Raw genomic sequence first — 16,318 nt, forward strand, 5'->3', positions numbered from 1 at the left:
GGGAGGAAACCGGAGCACCTGGAGGAAACCCACGTAGACACGGGGAAAACATGCAGACTCCGCACAGACAGTGACCCAAGCCGGGAATCGAGCCCAGGTCCCTGGCGCTGCGATATCTGCAGTGCTGTGTAAGCCGAGAAGAGAAGCATTGTTCAAGAAGCTTGAACAAGCATCTGGCACGTCACAAAAAATAAAATAAAGCAAGCTACTGAGAATAAAACCAAATCAAATTTCTTCTTGTCGTATATAGACTGCATGAAGGAACATTGCATGTTTAACTAGTTCAGAATGCTTCGGCTCCAATTGGCAGCAGACAGCTCATGGCAAAATATGGTTGCATTAACATAGTGGGTCATTTCTGTACTAATCGGAGAACCTAATTTCAATTTGAGAATTTTAATTAATTTAAGAAAAATCTTGAATAAAAACCGGTCAGTATAAAGTCACATGTAGCCTTTGGTTGGATTAAAAATACGAGGTTTTTCAAAATCTGGTTCATATGTGACCGCACAGAGGACGGCGCAGTGGTAGCACTGCAGTCTCGCGGCGCCGAGGGCCCAGGTTTGATCCCGGCTCTGGATCACTGTCCGTGTGGAGTTTGCACATTCTCCCCATGTTTGTGTGGGTTTCGCCCCCACAACCCAAAGATGTGCAAGGCAGGTGGATTCAACACGCTAAATTGCCCCTTAATTGGATAAAATGAATTGGGTACTCTAAATTTTTAAAAAATGTGACCGCACATATGAGGGAGACTTCTTATCTCTTCAGTGATCTAGCAATTCACTGAATTGTCATGGTCAGGCAATAAATGCCAACCTCATCAACAATGCTCACATCCCAGGATCTTTTTTTAAAATATAAATAAATAAGCAGCTAACATGTGAAGCAAGAACATGTACACTCTGCATCCCAAACAGAAACATTACTGAAGCGGATTAGAATCTTTTTGTGTGTATTCACTTTCCAAACATCAGACCTCCACTTGCCAGCTGAATGTCCTACTGATGTACTGGTCACGCCACCATGTTCTTTATCTTCCTCACTATTTTCTCCAGGAGGAAAACCTCCCCTATTACACAAAAGTTATGCTGCGGCCTTTATTGCACGTGGTTAAGAATTCAAAAGAAACTATGCCGTGGGCCGCATTTGCCTAGAAGTACCCAAAGTCACCATATTAGGATCTTAAATCCAGAATCCCCCGTGTGGGATTGCAGTCGTTGTCCAAGAGGTCACCCATGAAAGCATATAGCCTGCCAATGCTCACTTTTTTTTTTAATTAAGATTAGTGGAGAAAAATACAATACTCATATATTTTTTCAAAAGAAGCCCTGATGTTTGAAAATTCTGATTTTTGCTATGTAGAATTCAATCTTCAGTCATACATGTAAATTAAATGGATCCCTCGAGGTCAGTAAAAAAAGTTTTTTATGTAGAACAGCTTTGGGTAATAGCTTTTGATTTAATGTCACTAAATATTAACTGAAATTGTTAATTGAAGTTTTAGTCTCCATTTCATCCTGAGTTGCTTGTCAATAAAAACAGTTCAAAGGAACTGTACAACTGGCTTTACAGGTTAATGTTTTTCACTCGACCTTCAGGTTTTCAGCATTGACCATTTTCATTATACCCAAATTAACTATTTGTTTTCACTTTTTTGTCACTGTTGTGTTTTGTGCAGTTTTTATTTGTCAAGGACAGTATGGTGGCACAGTGGTTAACCAATGCCTCACAGCACCAGGGACCTGGGTTTGATTCCGGCATGCGTGTCTGTGTGGAGTTTGCAGATTCTCTTTGTGTCTCTGTGGGTTTCCGCCGGTTTCCTCCCACAGTCCAAAGATGTGCAGGTTGAGTGGATTGGCCATGATCAATGCGCAGGATTACAGTAATAGGGTAGGGAGTGGGTCTCAGTAGAGTGCTCTTTCTGAGGGTGGGTGTAGATTTAATGGGCCTCCTGCAATGTAGAGATTCTATGGGTTCTACGTTTCTCCTTCTTTTCCAAAGTGCTGTCCAGTTGATGGCAGGGAACATGCATTTGATTTGGAAATAGAGATTGGCTTATGTAAATTATATATTACAACTTGTGTTTGACTTCATTTGAGTATGAAGAAAATGGTCAATGCTGGAAACACCAAAGCCTCAAGTTCCACATATAAAACATTAGCCTGTAGAGGTAGCTGTGCAATTCCATTAATTTGTTTTTATTGATAATCAAACCAGTTGAAAGAATCAGGATAAAATTCATACTAAAACTTCAGTTGACATAGATTTCAGGCAGAGTTTAGTGCCATTAAATAAAAAGCTGTTAACCTGACTCTGATTCTTTAACTTTGACTTGTATCAATATATCAACTTAAACTGGTATTTGATTATTATGTATGTCCTTCAATATGATCAAATCATAATGGTCTTCATTCATTCAGATTCCAACTTGAGGGTTCCTTGCCCTTCAGAGATGCTCTTCGCTGCTTCTGGTGGAGAAGGTAACTATAATTTTTTGCTTAAACATCGATGGCAAAGTCTGTGTTAAAATGCAACATACTTGAGCAACATTGCAACCGTCTGTGTACGTGTCTGTTTTTTAATGCTGTGACACCAGTTAAGTCTTGTTTACAGTTGTGTGGTCCTACCATTGCTCTAGTGATTTGCAATTCACAGATTTTTAAGATGTCAATTTTGTAAGGAACAGTGATGCAAATATCTTGTCGAAGCTTCATGCTTTTAAATTTTCAGTGAACTGTGATATTAACTGTCATACATTAATACCTAGATGGTTGCATACAGTAATCCTGAAGATCTAAGTTGCTCCACTGATTTTTTTTTTTTCCGCGTCTATTCAATATTTTTGAGTGTATGCATCTTACTAGTATGGAGAATTTGTCATGCATAAAGTATGGGAAAAGATTTTCTTGTGTTTTTTATTAATCCCGTTAACTTTCTTGGCATTCTGAGTGGTCATGATAGAATTTGTGGTAATATTCAGTTTCAAATATTCAAAAGTTATATTTTTAAGTTTAAATTTAAAAAAAAGTTATGTGCCTAAACTACCTTGAAAAATAGGGAAGAAAATTCAGTTAACAATAAAAATGTAACTACATAATTGAATTGAGAAACTCAACTGATGAATTATGGTCGTATTACCGTTCTTCACTAAGCCCAGCAAATAGCACAACTGTGAAAGAACTGGTCACAGTCAGCATGTTAAATTCAGTAACCTGGGACCTTTTTAACGAGTGCTAGAAACCGGCAGAATTGACTTTGACACCGGTATTAGGGAAGTTCTCAACTCATTTGCAGAGTGAAAGATGTTTGGAAGCTTGTCTTGTCCAAGAGAATAATCTTGTTAGTGTGTTATTTTGGAATGTGCACAGTGGTCATTTGGCTGCATGGCAATTTTGAACCAATATTGTTTTTAGTCCATGTACATTGCATTAAAAGAATCTATCTGCAGTGCATACATGTTAATTCCTGCTTGTAGTATTGTCCAGGCAATCATATATAACTTGGAGGCAATCTGTTTTCAATATGCAATGTAGAATGGAAATGTTCACACACCGTCTGCAATTTAAGTAACTAAAGTGTGTTTTTTTTAAAAAGTAGATTTAGAGTACCCAATTATTATCAGTGTCCTACACCCCCCCCCCCTTCCCATACGTTGGCTCAGAGGGGAGTGTACCCTGTTTTTCCAACGCAAAATTAGTGTTTGTACTGTTTGGCCTAGCCAGTTCACCTACCCTGCACATCTTTGGGTTGTGGGGGTGAGATCCACGCAGATACGGGGAGAATGCACAAACTCCACACAGACATGTGACCCGGAGCCGGGATCGAACCCGGGTACTCCGTGCTGTGAGGCAGCAGTGCTAACCACTGCACCACCTTGCTGCCCTAAAGTGTGTGTTTTACGGTTTCTCAGTCTAGCTGCATTTCACTAACACTCCAGTGTGTAAACGTTGTTATTCATTTCTAATCTGTTGTGAAATTCTAATATGGCTCGTTGATTATTGTTGAAGGATTAATTAATACCTTTCGTCAAGTCGTGTGAATTTTAGTCGGCAGTAATGTCTATATTTATCATCGGCCTATGGTTTTGACTTTGCGGTATTAAGCAATGAGTCTGAAGCCAGGGTTGAGGAGCAGTGACCAAGTAGTATATGTAAACAAACTGCTCTCTTTTGTGGAAGTACAAACAGCTTAAGAATAGGTTCTTGAGAATAGAATTTGGAACAGTGAGATGGATATTTTGCTTTAATTTTTGGTACCCTACTCCGATGAGGTGAAGTCACCACCACCCTGTGTTTTCTTCATTCTGGTTTGTTTATTCACATGAACTGACAATGGTGTTATACAGATTGCTCTTTTAAAGCTGGAGCTAATGTCCCTATTTTGGGCAACATAATGAGGGTCTTACTCGACATGCATTTGACCTGGGACCACTAGATATTGAAACTAGGTGACCAGAATAGAATAGTTTATTTTCTTAGCGGAAGGGCTACCTTACTAATATTGACCAGTTTTAATATTATGGGCTACATACAGTCCTATTGGCACAGAGTTTGTATACGCATGAGAATTGGTGCAAGTAGCAAAATGCTATTAATTGTATAGCTTTGTAGTGATTCAGAAAAGTTGGGTTCAAATAACATGATAATAACACAAAAAGACAATTTCCCCATGGTTTATTTAACTCTCCCATTCTGGTATTTTGACTATCTTTGTTTTTGCCTTTCCTATAATACTTGGGGGAAAAAAAGTATTTATTTACCCTTTCTTTACAAATGAATATGCTGTGCACATTTTTAAATGAAGTTATTCAATCTGCTTTTGGTCTTTTCTCTCTTAGAATTTATTGCTATGTACACGTATGAAAGTAACGAACCAGGGGATTTAACTTACCAGCAAGGTGATGTAATTCTTGTGACAAAGAAAGATGGTGATTGGTGGACAGGGGTGGTAGGAGAAAAAGTGGGCGTCTTCCCATCCAACTACGTCAGACCGAAGGATTCGGAGGTGAATTATCTATTGTCTTCTTTCCCGTTTCCTTCCACTCGGCCCACAAAACTGCCATGTTAATTGTGGTCTTCTGAAAGTTTAAGCTTGTTTTCCTTGAGTAAACGGAAGCATTTATAGTGCCAATTATGTTTCCTTGTATTGTTCAGTTAACTAAATCATGACATTCCTACTTGAGTTACATGGTGCAATATCATTGCTCATCAGATCACATGGTGCATTTTCCATGGGCTGCATTTTATGGGCCACCTGCAGGTGGGAAAATGGGTCCAATTGGGTGAACAATTGATACCCAATTAAGGGCTTCAAATTAAGGGCAGTGGAAGAGACAGCTGTTGACATGAAGTGAGTTTCAACCCTGTGGGCTGCTGACCAGTTCAAGGGGGTGGGTGGCTCTTGCTTGGCCCCCAGTGGCAATCTGAGGCCCACCCCCACCCACAATTTGGCCTCCTCGCGTCCACTCCACCCAACCACCTCACCAGGCCCTGTCAGTCTGTCCACAACGAGATCCCAGACTTGCATGAATGTCCGCATCTATCGCTGAATGCCACCCCCTTGATATACCTGCGGTTGGTCCAGCTCTGTTAAGTGGGATGGACGGAATCTCTGCCTCAGACTAATGAAAGGGTCATCACTTGAAAAATTACGCTATGGTGGGAGACTTGGCTTGTGTATAACCCAGCCCTGAATCTGAGGACCATTTTTGTAGCAGAAAATATTAAATCACTAAAAGGATGATATTCCTTTTTATAATTTTGGGATGAGTGTAAAACTGGATGAATTTTACTCGGCAAACAAATTTCTTTTCTTGGAAACAACCACCTGGACAGAAATCACTTGCCCAGGCTTGGAGCGACGACCTGGGCTGGGCGGAAATCACTTGCCCAGGCTTGGAGCGACGACCTGGTCAGAAATCACTTGCCCAGGCTTGGAGGAATGACCTCAACAGAAATCATTTGCCCAGGCTTGGAGCGACGACCTTGGCTAGGCGGAAATCACTTGCCCAGGCTTGGAGCGACGACCTGGGCTGGGCGGAAATCACCTTGCCCAGGCTTGGAGCGACGACCTGGTCAGAAATCACTTGCCCAGGCTTGGAGCGATTACCTGGGCGGAAATTAGTTGCCCAGGCTTGGAGCAATTACCTGGGTGGAAATTAGTTGCCCAGGCTTGGAGCGACAACCTGGGCGGAAATTAGTTGCCAGGCTTGGAGCGACAACCTGGGCAGAAATTAGTTGCCAGGCTTGGAGCGACAACCTGGGCAGAAATTAGTTGCCAGGCTTGGAGCGACGACCTGGGCTGGGCAGAAATCACTTGCCCAGGCTTGGAGCAACGACCTGGGCTGGGCGGAAATCACTTGCCCAGGCTTGGAGCGACGACCTGGGCTGGGCGGAAATCGCTTGCCCAGGCTTGGAGCGGTTACCTGGGCGGAAATTAGTTGCCAGGCTTGGAGCGACAACCTGGGTGGAAATTAGTTGCCAGGCTTGGAGTGACAACCTGGACGGAAATCACTTGCACAGTCTTGAAGCGATTAACTGGGCTGGGCCTAAATCACTTGCCGACCTGGACCAAAATCATTTGCCCGGGCTTGGATCTATTCCCTGGTCAGAAATTACTTGCCCAGGCTTGGAGCGACTACCTGGGCGGAAATCACTTGATTTGTCTTGAAGCGATTACTTGGGCTGGGAGGAAATCACTTGCCCAGGCTTGGAGCGACGACCTGGGCGGAAATCACTTGATTTGTCTTGAAGCGATTACTTGGGCTGGGAGGAAATCACTTGCCCAGGCTTGAAGCGATTACCTGGGCTGGGTGGAAATCGCTTGCCCAGGCTTGGAGCGACGACCTGGGCGGAAATCACTTGCCCAGGCTTGAAGCAATTACTTGGGCTGGACGGAAATCACTTGCCCAGGCTTAAAGTAACGACCTGGACAGAAATCACTTGCCCAGGCTTGAAGTGATTACCTAGGCTGGTCATAAATCACTTGCCCAGGCTTGACGCGATTCCCTGGGCTGGGTGGAAATCACTTGCCCAGGCTTGACGCGATTCCCTGGGCTGGGCGTAAATCACTTGCCGACCTGGGAGAAATCACTTGCCCAGGTTTGGAGCGACAATGTGGACAGAAATTACTTGCCCAGGCTTGGAGTGACGACATGGACAGAAAGCACTAGCCCAGGTTTGGAGCGACGACGTGGACAGAAAGCACTAGCCCAGGTTTGGAGCGACGACATGGACAGAAAGCACTAGCCCAGGTTTGGAGCGACGACATGGACAGAAAGCACTAGCCCAGGTTTGGAGCGACGACATGGACAGAAAGCACTAGCCCAGGTTTGGAGCGACGACATGGACAGAAAGCACTAGCCCAGGTTTGGAGCGATGACATGGACAGAAAGCACTAGCCCAGGCTTGGAGCGACGACATGGACAGAAAGCACTAGCCCAGGTTTGGATTGCTGTAATGATTAGTTTTTGCTATTTTAGAATATATTTGAGACCATTGTAACGAAAGTGAGAACATTTCATTCTCATTCCTGTTTTCATTCACACACTTGAATAAGTTTTATTCACTGTCATCTAGTCAAAATCAAGCCGATCAATGTGAACATTTAATGAGCATAAAACTTTTTTTTCAATAAACAATTTTATTGAGGTAGTTTTTGGCTTTATAAACAGTTACAGACATCATCAGAAAGAAAGCAAAAAAAAAGGCAAAAATGTGCAAACATCAACGTACTTTCAATACTTCCATCGTAACATATTGCACAAGCCCGCTCCTCGAGCATAAAACATTTTGAGATTAAATGGACCATAAAGTGTTTCTTTACTCTATTCCTGATATAGTAGTTGGTTATTGAGGTATTCTGTATTTTCTCATGGAATTAAATTAATAAATACTTCTAATGGTTTGGAGGTCCTATTTATTGAATTGGCCTCTTCTTGCAACCCCTGAAAAATTTGTCTTTGATACAGGGGCCAGGACAGACTGGAAAGAGTGGAAGCCTTGGAAGAAAGCCGGGTGAGTTTTTAAACACCTCTATGTATATCCGTTCAGTTTTTTCACTTTTCAGGAATCTTCTCTAAAGATAACATTGCATATTTGATCTTTGGATAACCAGAAGATTTATAATGCCAGGCTGCTTCCTGGGATGGCGGGACTGTTGGATGAGGAGAGACTAACTCGGTTGGGATTATATTCATTGGAATTTAAAAGTGAGGGGGATCTCTTTGAGGACTGAGGTGAGGAGAAATTTCTTAACCCAGAGAGTGGTAAATCTGTGAAATTCACTTCCACAAAACGTAGTTGAGGTGAAAATATAGCGTAATTTCAAGAAGGAATTACATTTAGCTCTTGGGGCTAAAAGGATGTGGGGGGAAGGCGGGATCAGGAAATTGAACTATATAAATGGCGGGGCCAGCACAAAGGGCCGAATGGCTTCCTGCTTCTCAAGGGCAATTGGGGATGAGCGACAAATGCTTGGCTAGCCAGCGAAGCCCACATCCCATAAAATTGTTTTCTTTTAAATTATACTGAAGTTCTACAATGGAGTGTGAACTCTGTCTTCTGATTTGATTTATTGTCACATGTACTGAAGTACAGTGAAAAGTATTTTTCTGTGGCCAAGACACGTACACAGTACGTACATAGTAGACAAAACAAGGGTCCCAAGTTTGATTCCCAGCTTGGGTCACTGTCTGTGCGGAGTCTGCACGTTCTCCCCGTGTCTGCGTGGGTTTCCTCCCGGGTGCTCCGGTTTCCTCCCACAGTCTAAAGATGCGCAGGTTAGGTGGATTGGCCATGCTAAATTGACCTTAATGTCTAAGAAAAAATGGTTCGGTGGGGTTACTGGGTTATGGGGATAGGGTGGAGGTGTGGGCTTAATTAGAGTGCCCTTTCCAAGGGCCGGTGCAGGCTTGATGGGCCAAACGGCCTCGTTCTGCACTGTAAATTCTATTATATGGCTGAGCAAGCCATTGGACGAGTTAGGATGGGCAACCAGTGAAGTCCAGTTCTCGTGAAAGAATTTTTTTTTTTAAATAGCCCCCACAACCATTAATGAGACCAATGTCTGAAGAGTTTATTTTTATGTGTAGAGGGATTAACGTAGGTCAAGATAAAAATAATAACCTTTTACTGTCACAATGAAGTTACTGTGAAAAGCCCCTAGCTGCCACATTCCGGTGCCTGTTCGGGTAAGCTGGTACGGGAATTGAACCCGCGCTGCTGGCCTTGTTCTGCATCACAAACCAGCTGACTAGCCCACTGAGCTAAACCAGCCCTATCATAGAATTTACAGTGCAGAAAGAGGCTATTTGGCTCATCGAGTCAACACCGGCCCCTGAAAGAACACCCCACCTAAGCCCACACCTCCACCCCCATCCCAGCAACCCCACCTAATTTTGTGACACTACGGGGCAATTTATCATGACCAATCCGCCTAACCTGCACACCTTTCGACTGGGAGGAAACCGGAGCACTCGGAGGAAACCCACGCAGACACGGGGAGAACGTGCAGACTCTGCACAGACAGTGACCCCAGCCAGGAATTGAACCCTGGCACTGTGAAACAACAGTGCTAACCACTCTGCTGCTGTGCCTCCCTGGGATACTGGGAGATCTCCTCTATTGCTCTTTAAAGAATTACAAGGCATATTTTGCATCCGTTACTTGGTGGGGACATTTTTCCTCTCCCTGACTCAAATACAATGGTGTTTCCCATTTTTTCTAGGCTAGTGCATAACCCTAAATATCTTTTTTAAAATATTTTTAATCAGGCCTTTTTCCATTTTATAATATACACAACAATCATTTAACATTTTTAAAAAATATTTTTATTCTCCTTTTTCACTCAAATTTCTCCCAAATTTACACCCAACAATGATCAGTAACTAATGTAATGTCAATCCCCATGTCAATAACAACGATCCCATCCTCCCACCAAACCCCAAATATTAGCCTGCATGATAACATAAACAAATGACAAAAAGGAATTGGGAATCACCCATAGTCACTTTTAACACATACGGTCCGTCTTCCCCCAACCCTTCCAGCCCCCCCCCGCCCAATGTTCGATGTGATCCAATTCCCGAAGGTGCACAATGAATAACGTCCATGAATTTGTAGAACCCCTTCATCCTTCCCCTCAGTTCATATTTGACCTTGTCAAGCGTCAAGAATTCTAGCAAGTCCCCACGCCACGGCACAGGGTGGAGAAGTTGGTCTCCACCCTAACAGGATCCACCTTTGGGCGATCAACGAGGAACAATCATTCAACTTTGTACAATTTTTATAATCAACAAACAACCCACCAACCTTATGCCACCCCCCACAACTTGCTGGCGATGACCAATTCTTAAAGAACGCGATGAACAGCCTCCACTTTGAATAAAACCCCTTCTCTGACTCCCTAATGGCATACTTGTATATGCAAATACTCTGATAGATCCCCCACCCAAGTCGTTGCTCTAGGCGGCTCTGATGCCTGCCATCCTAGCAGAATCCTCCTCTGGGCTATCAGGGAGGCAAAGGCCATACATCAGCCCTTTTCGCTTCCTGCAGCTCCGGTTCATCCAAAACCCCAAGTATCGCCACCCACGGGCACGGTAACACATTTACCCCCCAAAATCTCTGCGAATGTCTTGAAAAAGGACTCCTAAAACTTGCCAAATTTGGGGCAGGACCCAAACATGTGTGCGTGGTTCACCTGCCTCCTTGAGCAACACTCTCATCTGCCTCCACTTCCAGAAAGACCCACTCGTGCATGTTTTAGTCATGTGCACTCTGTGCACTACTTTAAAATGGCTTAGGCTCATACACCTGAGGTAGAGTTTGCCCTGTGTAGGGATCACTCCACAAACCACCCCCTCACCACTCATGCACAGCCCAACTCTTCTCCCCATTTTCTCTTTATCTCCTCCAGCGAAGCCCCCTCCATCATCGGCCCATAAATATCGGATATCTTCCCTTCCCCTATCTCATCCAAAAACACTACCTTCCCCATCAGAGAGGGGCAGCAACCGAGGAAACGTAGAAAGTTCCTTCCAAACAAAGTTCCAAACCTGTAAATACCTGAACCCATTTCTCTCCTCTCTCTTTCTCTCTCCCCCCCCCGGCCGAAGCTGGAACTTTTCAACCAGTCCCTCCAGACTCTCAAACCTACCCTTGACAAATAAATCTCTAAACCTCTCTATACCTTCCCGTTCCCAGACCTTGTATGATAAGTCCGTTCCCGCCGGGATAAATCTGTGGCTCCCACATATCAGTGACCTTAACAACATTGACTCCAGCTTAAAATGTGGTCTCAACTGGTTCCATACTCTTAAGGAGGCTCTCGCCATCGGATTCTGAGTACCTGGCTGGTGAGAACGGGAGAGGAGCCATTACCAATGCCCTCAAACATGACCTGTGCAGGAAGCCTCCGCCATCCGTCCCCAAAACGATCCTTCCTCCTCGACCCATTTTCGAACCTTCTTGATATTCACCACCCAGTAGTAATTAATAAAACGTCAACCTGTACCAGGCAGCACAGTAGCATAGTGGTTAGCACAGTGGCTTCACCGCTCCAGTATCCCAGGTTCGATTCCTGGCTTGGGTCACTGTGCGGTGTCTGCACATTCTCCCCGTGTCTGCGTGGGTTTCCTCTGGGTACTCCTCCCACTGTTTAAGTGGGGGTTACAGGGTTAAGGGAATAGGGTAGATGCATGGGTTTCCTCTGGGTGCTCTTTGTAAGGGCTGGTGCAGACTCGATGAGCCAAATGGCCGCCTTCTGCACTGTAAATTCTATGATTCTATGAACCCTCCTGACTGCCTATCCCTCTGTTTTAAAAAAAAAAAAAAAACCTTTTAATAAAACTCCGCTTGGAATCTGTCCCAGACTGCATAGAACCAATGCACCTCCTAATTTCCTCCAGCCACTGCAATTTCTCCCTTTCCACCACAGGGAAGCCCAAACCGTCTATCCAAGAATTGTATCATGTCAGAGCCACCCTCCAATGGATCACAACCCCTGTTGCAAGATCTCAAACGCCCCATTTCCCCTTCCTGGACCAGAAACTTCCCGAGAGGCCACCTGCTGTTTCAACTGATGAATGTAAGAACTAGGAGCAGGAGTAGGCCATCTGGCCCCTCGAGCCTGCTCCTCCATTCAATTAGATCATGGCTGATCTTTTGTGGACTCAGCTCCACCCTTAATCCCTTTATTCTTCAAAAAACTATCTATCTTTATCTTAAAAACATTTAATGAAGGAGCCTCAGCTGCTTCACTGGGCAAAGAATTCCATAGATTCACAACCCTTTGGGCGAAGAAGTTCCTCCTAAACTCAGTCCTGAATCTATTTCCCCTTATTTTGAGGCTATGCCCCCTAGTTCTGCTATCACTCGCCAGTGGAAACAACCTGCCCGCATCTATCCTATCTATTCCCTTCATAATTATATATGTTTCTATAAGATCACTCCGCATCCTTCTAAATTCGAACGAGTACAGTCCCAGTCTACTCAACCTCTCCTCGTAATCCAACCCCTTCAACTCTGGGATTAACCTAGTGAATCTCCTCTGCACACACTCCAGCGCCAGTACGTCCTTTCTCAGGTAAGGAGACCAAAACTGAACACAATGCTCAAGGTGTGGCCTCACTAACACCTAATACAATTGCAGTATAACCTCCCTAGTCTTAAACTCCATCTCTCTAGCAATGAAGGACAAAACTCCATTTGCCTACTTAATCACCTGTTGCACCTGTAAACCAACTTTTTGAAAATCATGCACTAGCACACCCAGGTCTCTCTGCACAGCAGCATGTTTTAATATTTTATCATTTAAATAAAAATCCCTTTTGCTGTTATTCCTACCAAAATGGATAACCTTACCTTTGTCAACATTCATTGTATTCCATCTGCTAGACCCTAGCCCATTCACTTAACCTATCCAAATCCCTCTGCAGACTTCCGGTATCCTCTGCACTTTTTGCTTTACCACTCATCTTAGTGTCGTCTGCAAACTTGGACACATTGCCCTTGGTCCCCAACTCCAAATCATCTATGTAAATTGTGAACAGTTGTGGGCCCAACTGATCCCTGAGGGACACCACTAGCTACTGATTGCCAACCAGAGAAACACCCATTGATCCCCACTCTGCATTCTATTAATTAACCGATCCTCTATCCATGCTACTACTTTACCCTTAATGCCATGCATCTTTATCTTATGCAGCAACCTTTTGCATGGCACCTTGTCAAAAGCTTTCTGGAAATCCAGATATACCACATCCATTGGCTCCCCGTTATCTACCGCACTGGTAATGTCCTCAAAAAAAATGCCACTAAATTAGTTGGGCACGACCTGCCCTTTATGAACCCATGCTGCGTCTGCTCAATGGGACAATTTCCATCCAGATGCCTTGCTATTTCTTCCTTGATGATCGATTCCAGCATCAGTTAAGCTGGTGGGCCCTTAATGTGGGCCTATAATTACCCACTTTCTGCCTACCTCCTTTTTTCAACAGTGGTGTCACGTTTGCTAATTTCCAATCCGCTGGGACCACCCCAGAGTCTAGTGAATTTTGGTAAATTATCACTAGTGCATTTGCAATTTCCCAAGCCATCTCTTTTAGCTGATGAGCCAATAGCTGGTTGGCCTTCTCCCCATGCTCTCAGAACGCCCTCGCATACGACAAAGCTAGTCAACCACTTTCCCTGTCGATACCAATTTGCATCTATCTGGAGCTGCTTTTTTTCCGTCAGCAGTTCCTCCTTTGGGGTAGCCGAGTACTGCAGGTCCCCCGCCGGAACATCCTGTACCAACCTCTGTCTCTGCGCCTAATCCCTGGTTAGGTTTAATTGAGATCAGCTCCCCCACCCTCCCTAATCGCAGCCTTTAAAGTCTCCCAAAACATGATACGTACCAATAGCAACGCTATTCTCTCATGTCCCCTTATACGCCAAAAACGCCACATCCAAACTCCCTGAGGATTGCTGGTATCGTCTCCAAACACAAATCCACATAAATGTGGAGCATGGTAAATATGACAATTACCAAATATTCCGACCCTACCACCCCAGAGAGCAGCACTTTACCTACAATGAAAAAGTAAATGTGGGAGTAAATCTGACATGCATGTGAGAAAAAGGAGAACCCCTTCTCCTTCAGATGTCTAAATCTCCAAAGGTCCCCCCCACATAATCAGCCGATGAGAATCCAGATCTGATCTGGGACAGCAGTCACCACCCTTGTGGTAAACTCTATCCCCCCAATTCTGTGCGTACACATACTCCAAGACCACAGGAGCCTCCTCCAGCCTCCCACTCACCATCATGTATCTGACCCCTGCATCCACCACTATGCTTCCCACCGAGAAGGCCACAATCCTATTGCTGAGCACTGCGGTTCCCCTCATCTTCACGTCGAAACTAGAATGGAACATTTGTCCCACCACTCTTTCCTCAACATCGTTTGATTCCTAATCCTCAGCTGTGTCTCCTGTGAAGAAACCACATCCACCTTCAAAATCTTATAGTCGAACACTCGATCTTTTAACCAGCCCATTCAATCCACTCCCGTTCCATGTGACAAGTCAGGTCAGGGCCTCCAGGTCCCCTGCCCTTGGCCCTGAGTCGGCATACCTTACTCACAAGGGAATCCTACAGGGCCCTGCCTCGCCCAGATTCCAGGCCCATCCAAGGTTGGCACCTCCAACTCCTCCACCCAGCAACGCAATAAGGAGACCTTCACCTTCAGCAGCCCACCCACCCTCCGTCACCACTGCACCCACCCGACTTCAAACCAACTATCGCTCCTTCAGCTCTTTTTCTCCACCCCCACCTCCCAAATAAAGAAAACACAACCACCCTAGGCTTGTCATCCCAACAAACAAACAATAAATGCAGGAATAAGCCTGACATGCATGTGAGAAAAAGGAGAACTCCTTCTGCTTCAGAGGACAAACAAACAAAATAACCAGCCGTGGCTCTCTTTCCCCCACTCCACTTCCATTAGCCAGCATCTCTGCCAGCCGGGTGACCCCCATCTGAGCCTGGGGAGGAACGCAAGTTTTATTTTCAAAACCTCCACACAGCCTCCCCCCGCCCACCCTAGCATACCAATCCATCCCCACACCCACTTCTGTTCCCCACACATTCCCATCCTTTTCCAACAATTGTATTAAAACATCAATAACCCATGCCCCAAATGCAGGGTAACAAATATTACAGAAATATAAAAAGTTTACCAAGAAATCCCAGTGAAAACAAAACACACCTTCCAAAACCTCACACATAGGTGAAACCACCTTATACATTCAAATGTCCCCCAGTCCATGCTCCTGGATAAAGTTGTTCTCCTCCTCTGGCATGTCGGGATAATGGCATGTCTGGCATGTCGGGATCGAGTGTTAAAAGATGCGTGACCCACAGGCGGGCTGGATACACCATTCCGAACTTCACCTTGCTCCTAAAAAGAGCCGACTTGGCCCTATTAAACCCAGTCCTTCTTTTCGCCAATTCCCCTCCCAACTCCTGGTATATTCTAACTGTGTGGCCTTCCAACTTGCACTCTCGCGTCTCCTTTGCCCAGGATCTTTTATTTGTCTAAGTACCTGTGTCGCCGGATTACGATTGCCTGTGGCCTGGGCGTCTTCCTCAGTGACCAATGGGCCCAGTCCACTTCAGGAGGGCATGCAAAGACCCTCCTCCCCGCCAGCTGCCCAAACATCTTGCCACACGTCTGTGGCCTCCGCTCCTGTGCCCTTGGGCAGTGCACCAATCCTCACATTTTGTCGTTGATCTTGACCTTTGTTATTTTTTGTCCCTCTGCCATCATCATCATCACCTCCGCCTCCAAGGAGGCAATCCAATCCTCAGGATCAGAAACCATCTCCTACGCCTTCTGGATTGACGAACTCTGTGACTCTAATCGCTGCTCCACCCTTTGCAGAGCTGCCCAAATTAGCTCGGCCATTTTTACCACATCGTCATGACCGCCTGCCTTGGCTTTTTAAAGTCTTACGTCAGAAACTCCACCAACTTCAGTCATCCAGTGAGCGGGCAATGACGCCATGGGTCCCTCCACCATGTTTTCCCCTGCTACGTGTCTTCTGAGTCCGAAGAGAACCCTTTACTCGACACACTCCTTGTCTGGTAACCTTTAGACATCCTACACCGAAGGGGAATACAAACTCTTCCACTATATCACTTTTCCACCTGCACAGCACCCACTAAACGGGCAAAAAGGACCTGAAATCAAATCCTCTGGCAGGAGCCACCGTGTGTGTGACCCCTCACTTCATGGCTGCCACCGGAAGTCCTGCAATCCTATATTTCTATACCAT

The 16,318-nt window shown here is 44.9% G+C and overlaps 1 protein-coding gene across 3 annotated transcripts in view; it reads left to right on the forward strand.

Moving 5' to 3' along the window:
* Nucleotides 1-16,318, forward strand: part of itsn1 (intersectin 1 (SH3 domain protein)) — a 204,789-nt gene that overhangs the window by 132,079 nt on the left and 56,392 nt on the right. For all 3 annotated transcript variants that reach the window (XM_038801596.1, XM_038801593.1, XM_038801594.1), the window contains 3 exons: nt 2,421-2,480; nt 4,838-5,004; nt 7,970-8,015. In XM_038801596.1, the coding sequence (XP_038657524.1) occupies nt 2,421-2,480; nt 4,838-5,004; nt 7,970-8,015 (273 nt within the window). The remainder of the gene's footprint in view (nt 1-2,420; nt 2,481-4,837; nt 5,005-7,969; nt 8,016-16,318) is intronic.

This window comes from Scyliorhinus canicula, chromosome 7, assembly GCF_902713615.1.
Source record: "Scyliorhinus canicula chromosome 7, sScyCan1.1, whole genome shotgun sequence".
NCBI classification, from domain to species: domain Eukaryota; kingdom Metazoa; phylum Chordata; class Chondrichthyes; order Carcharhiniformes; family Scyliorhinidae; genus Scyliorhinus; species Scyliorhinus canicula.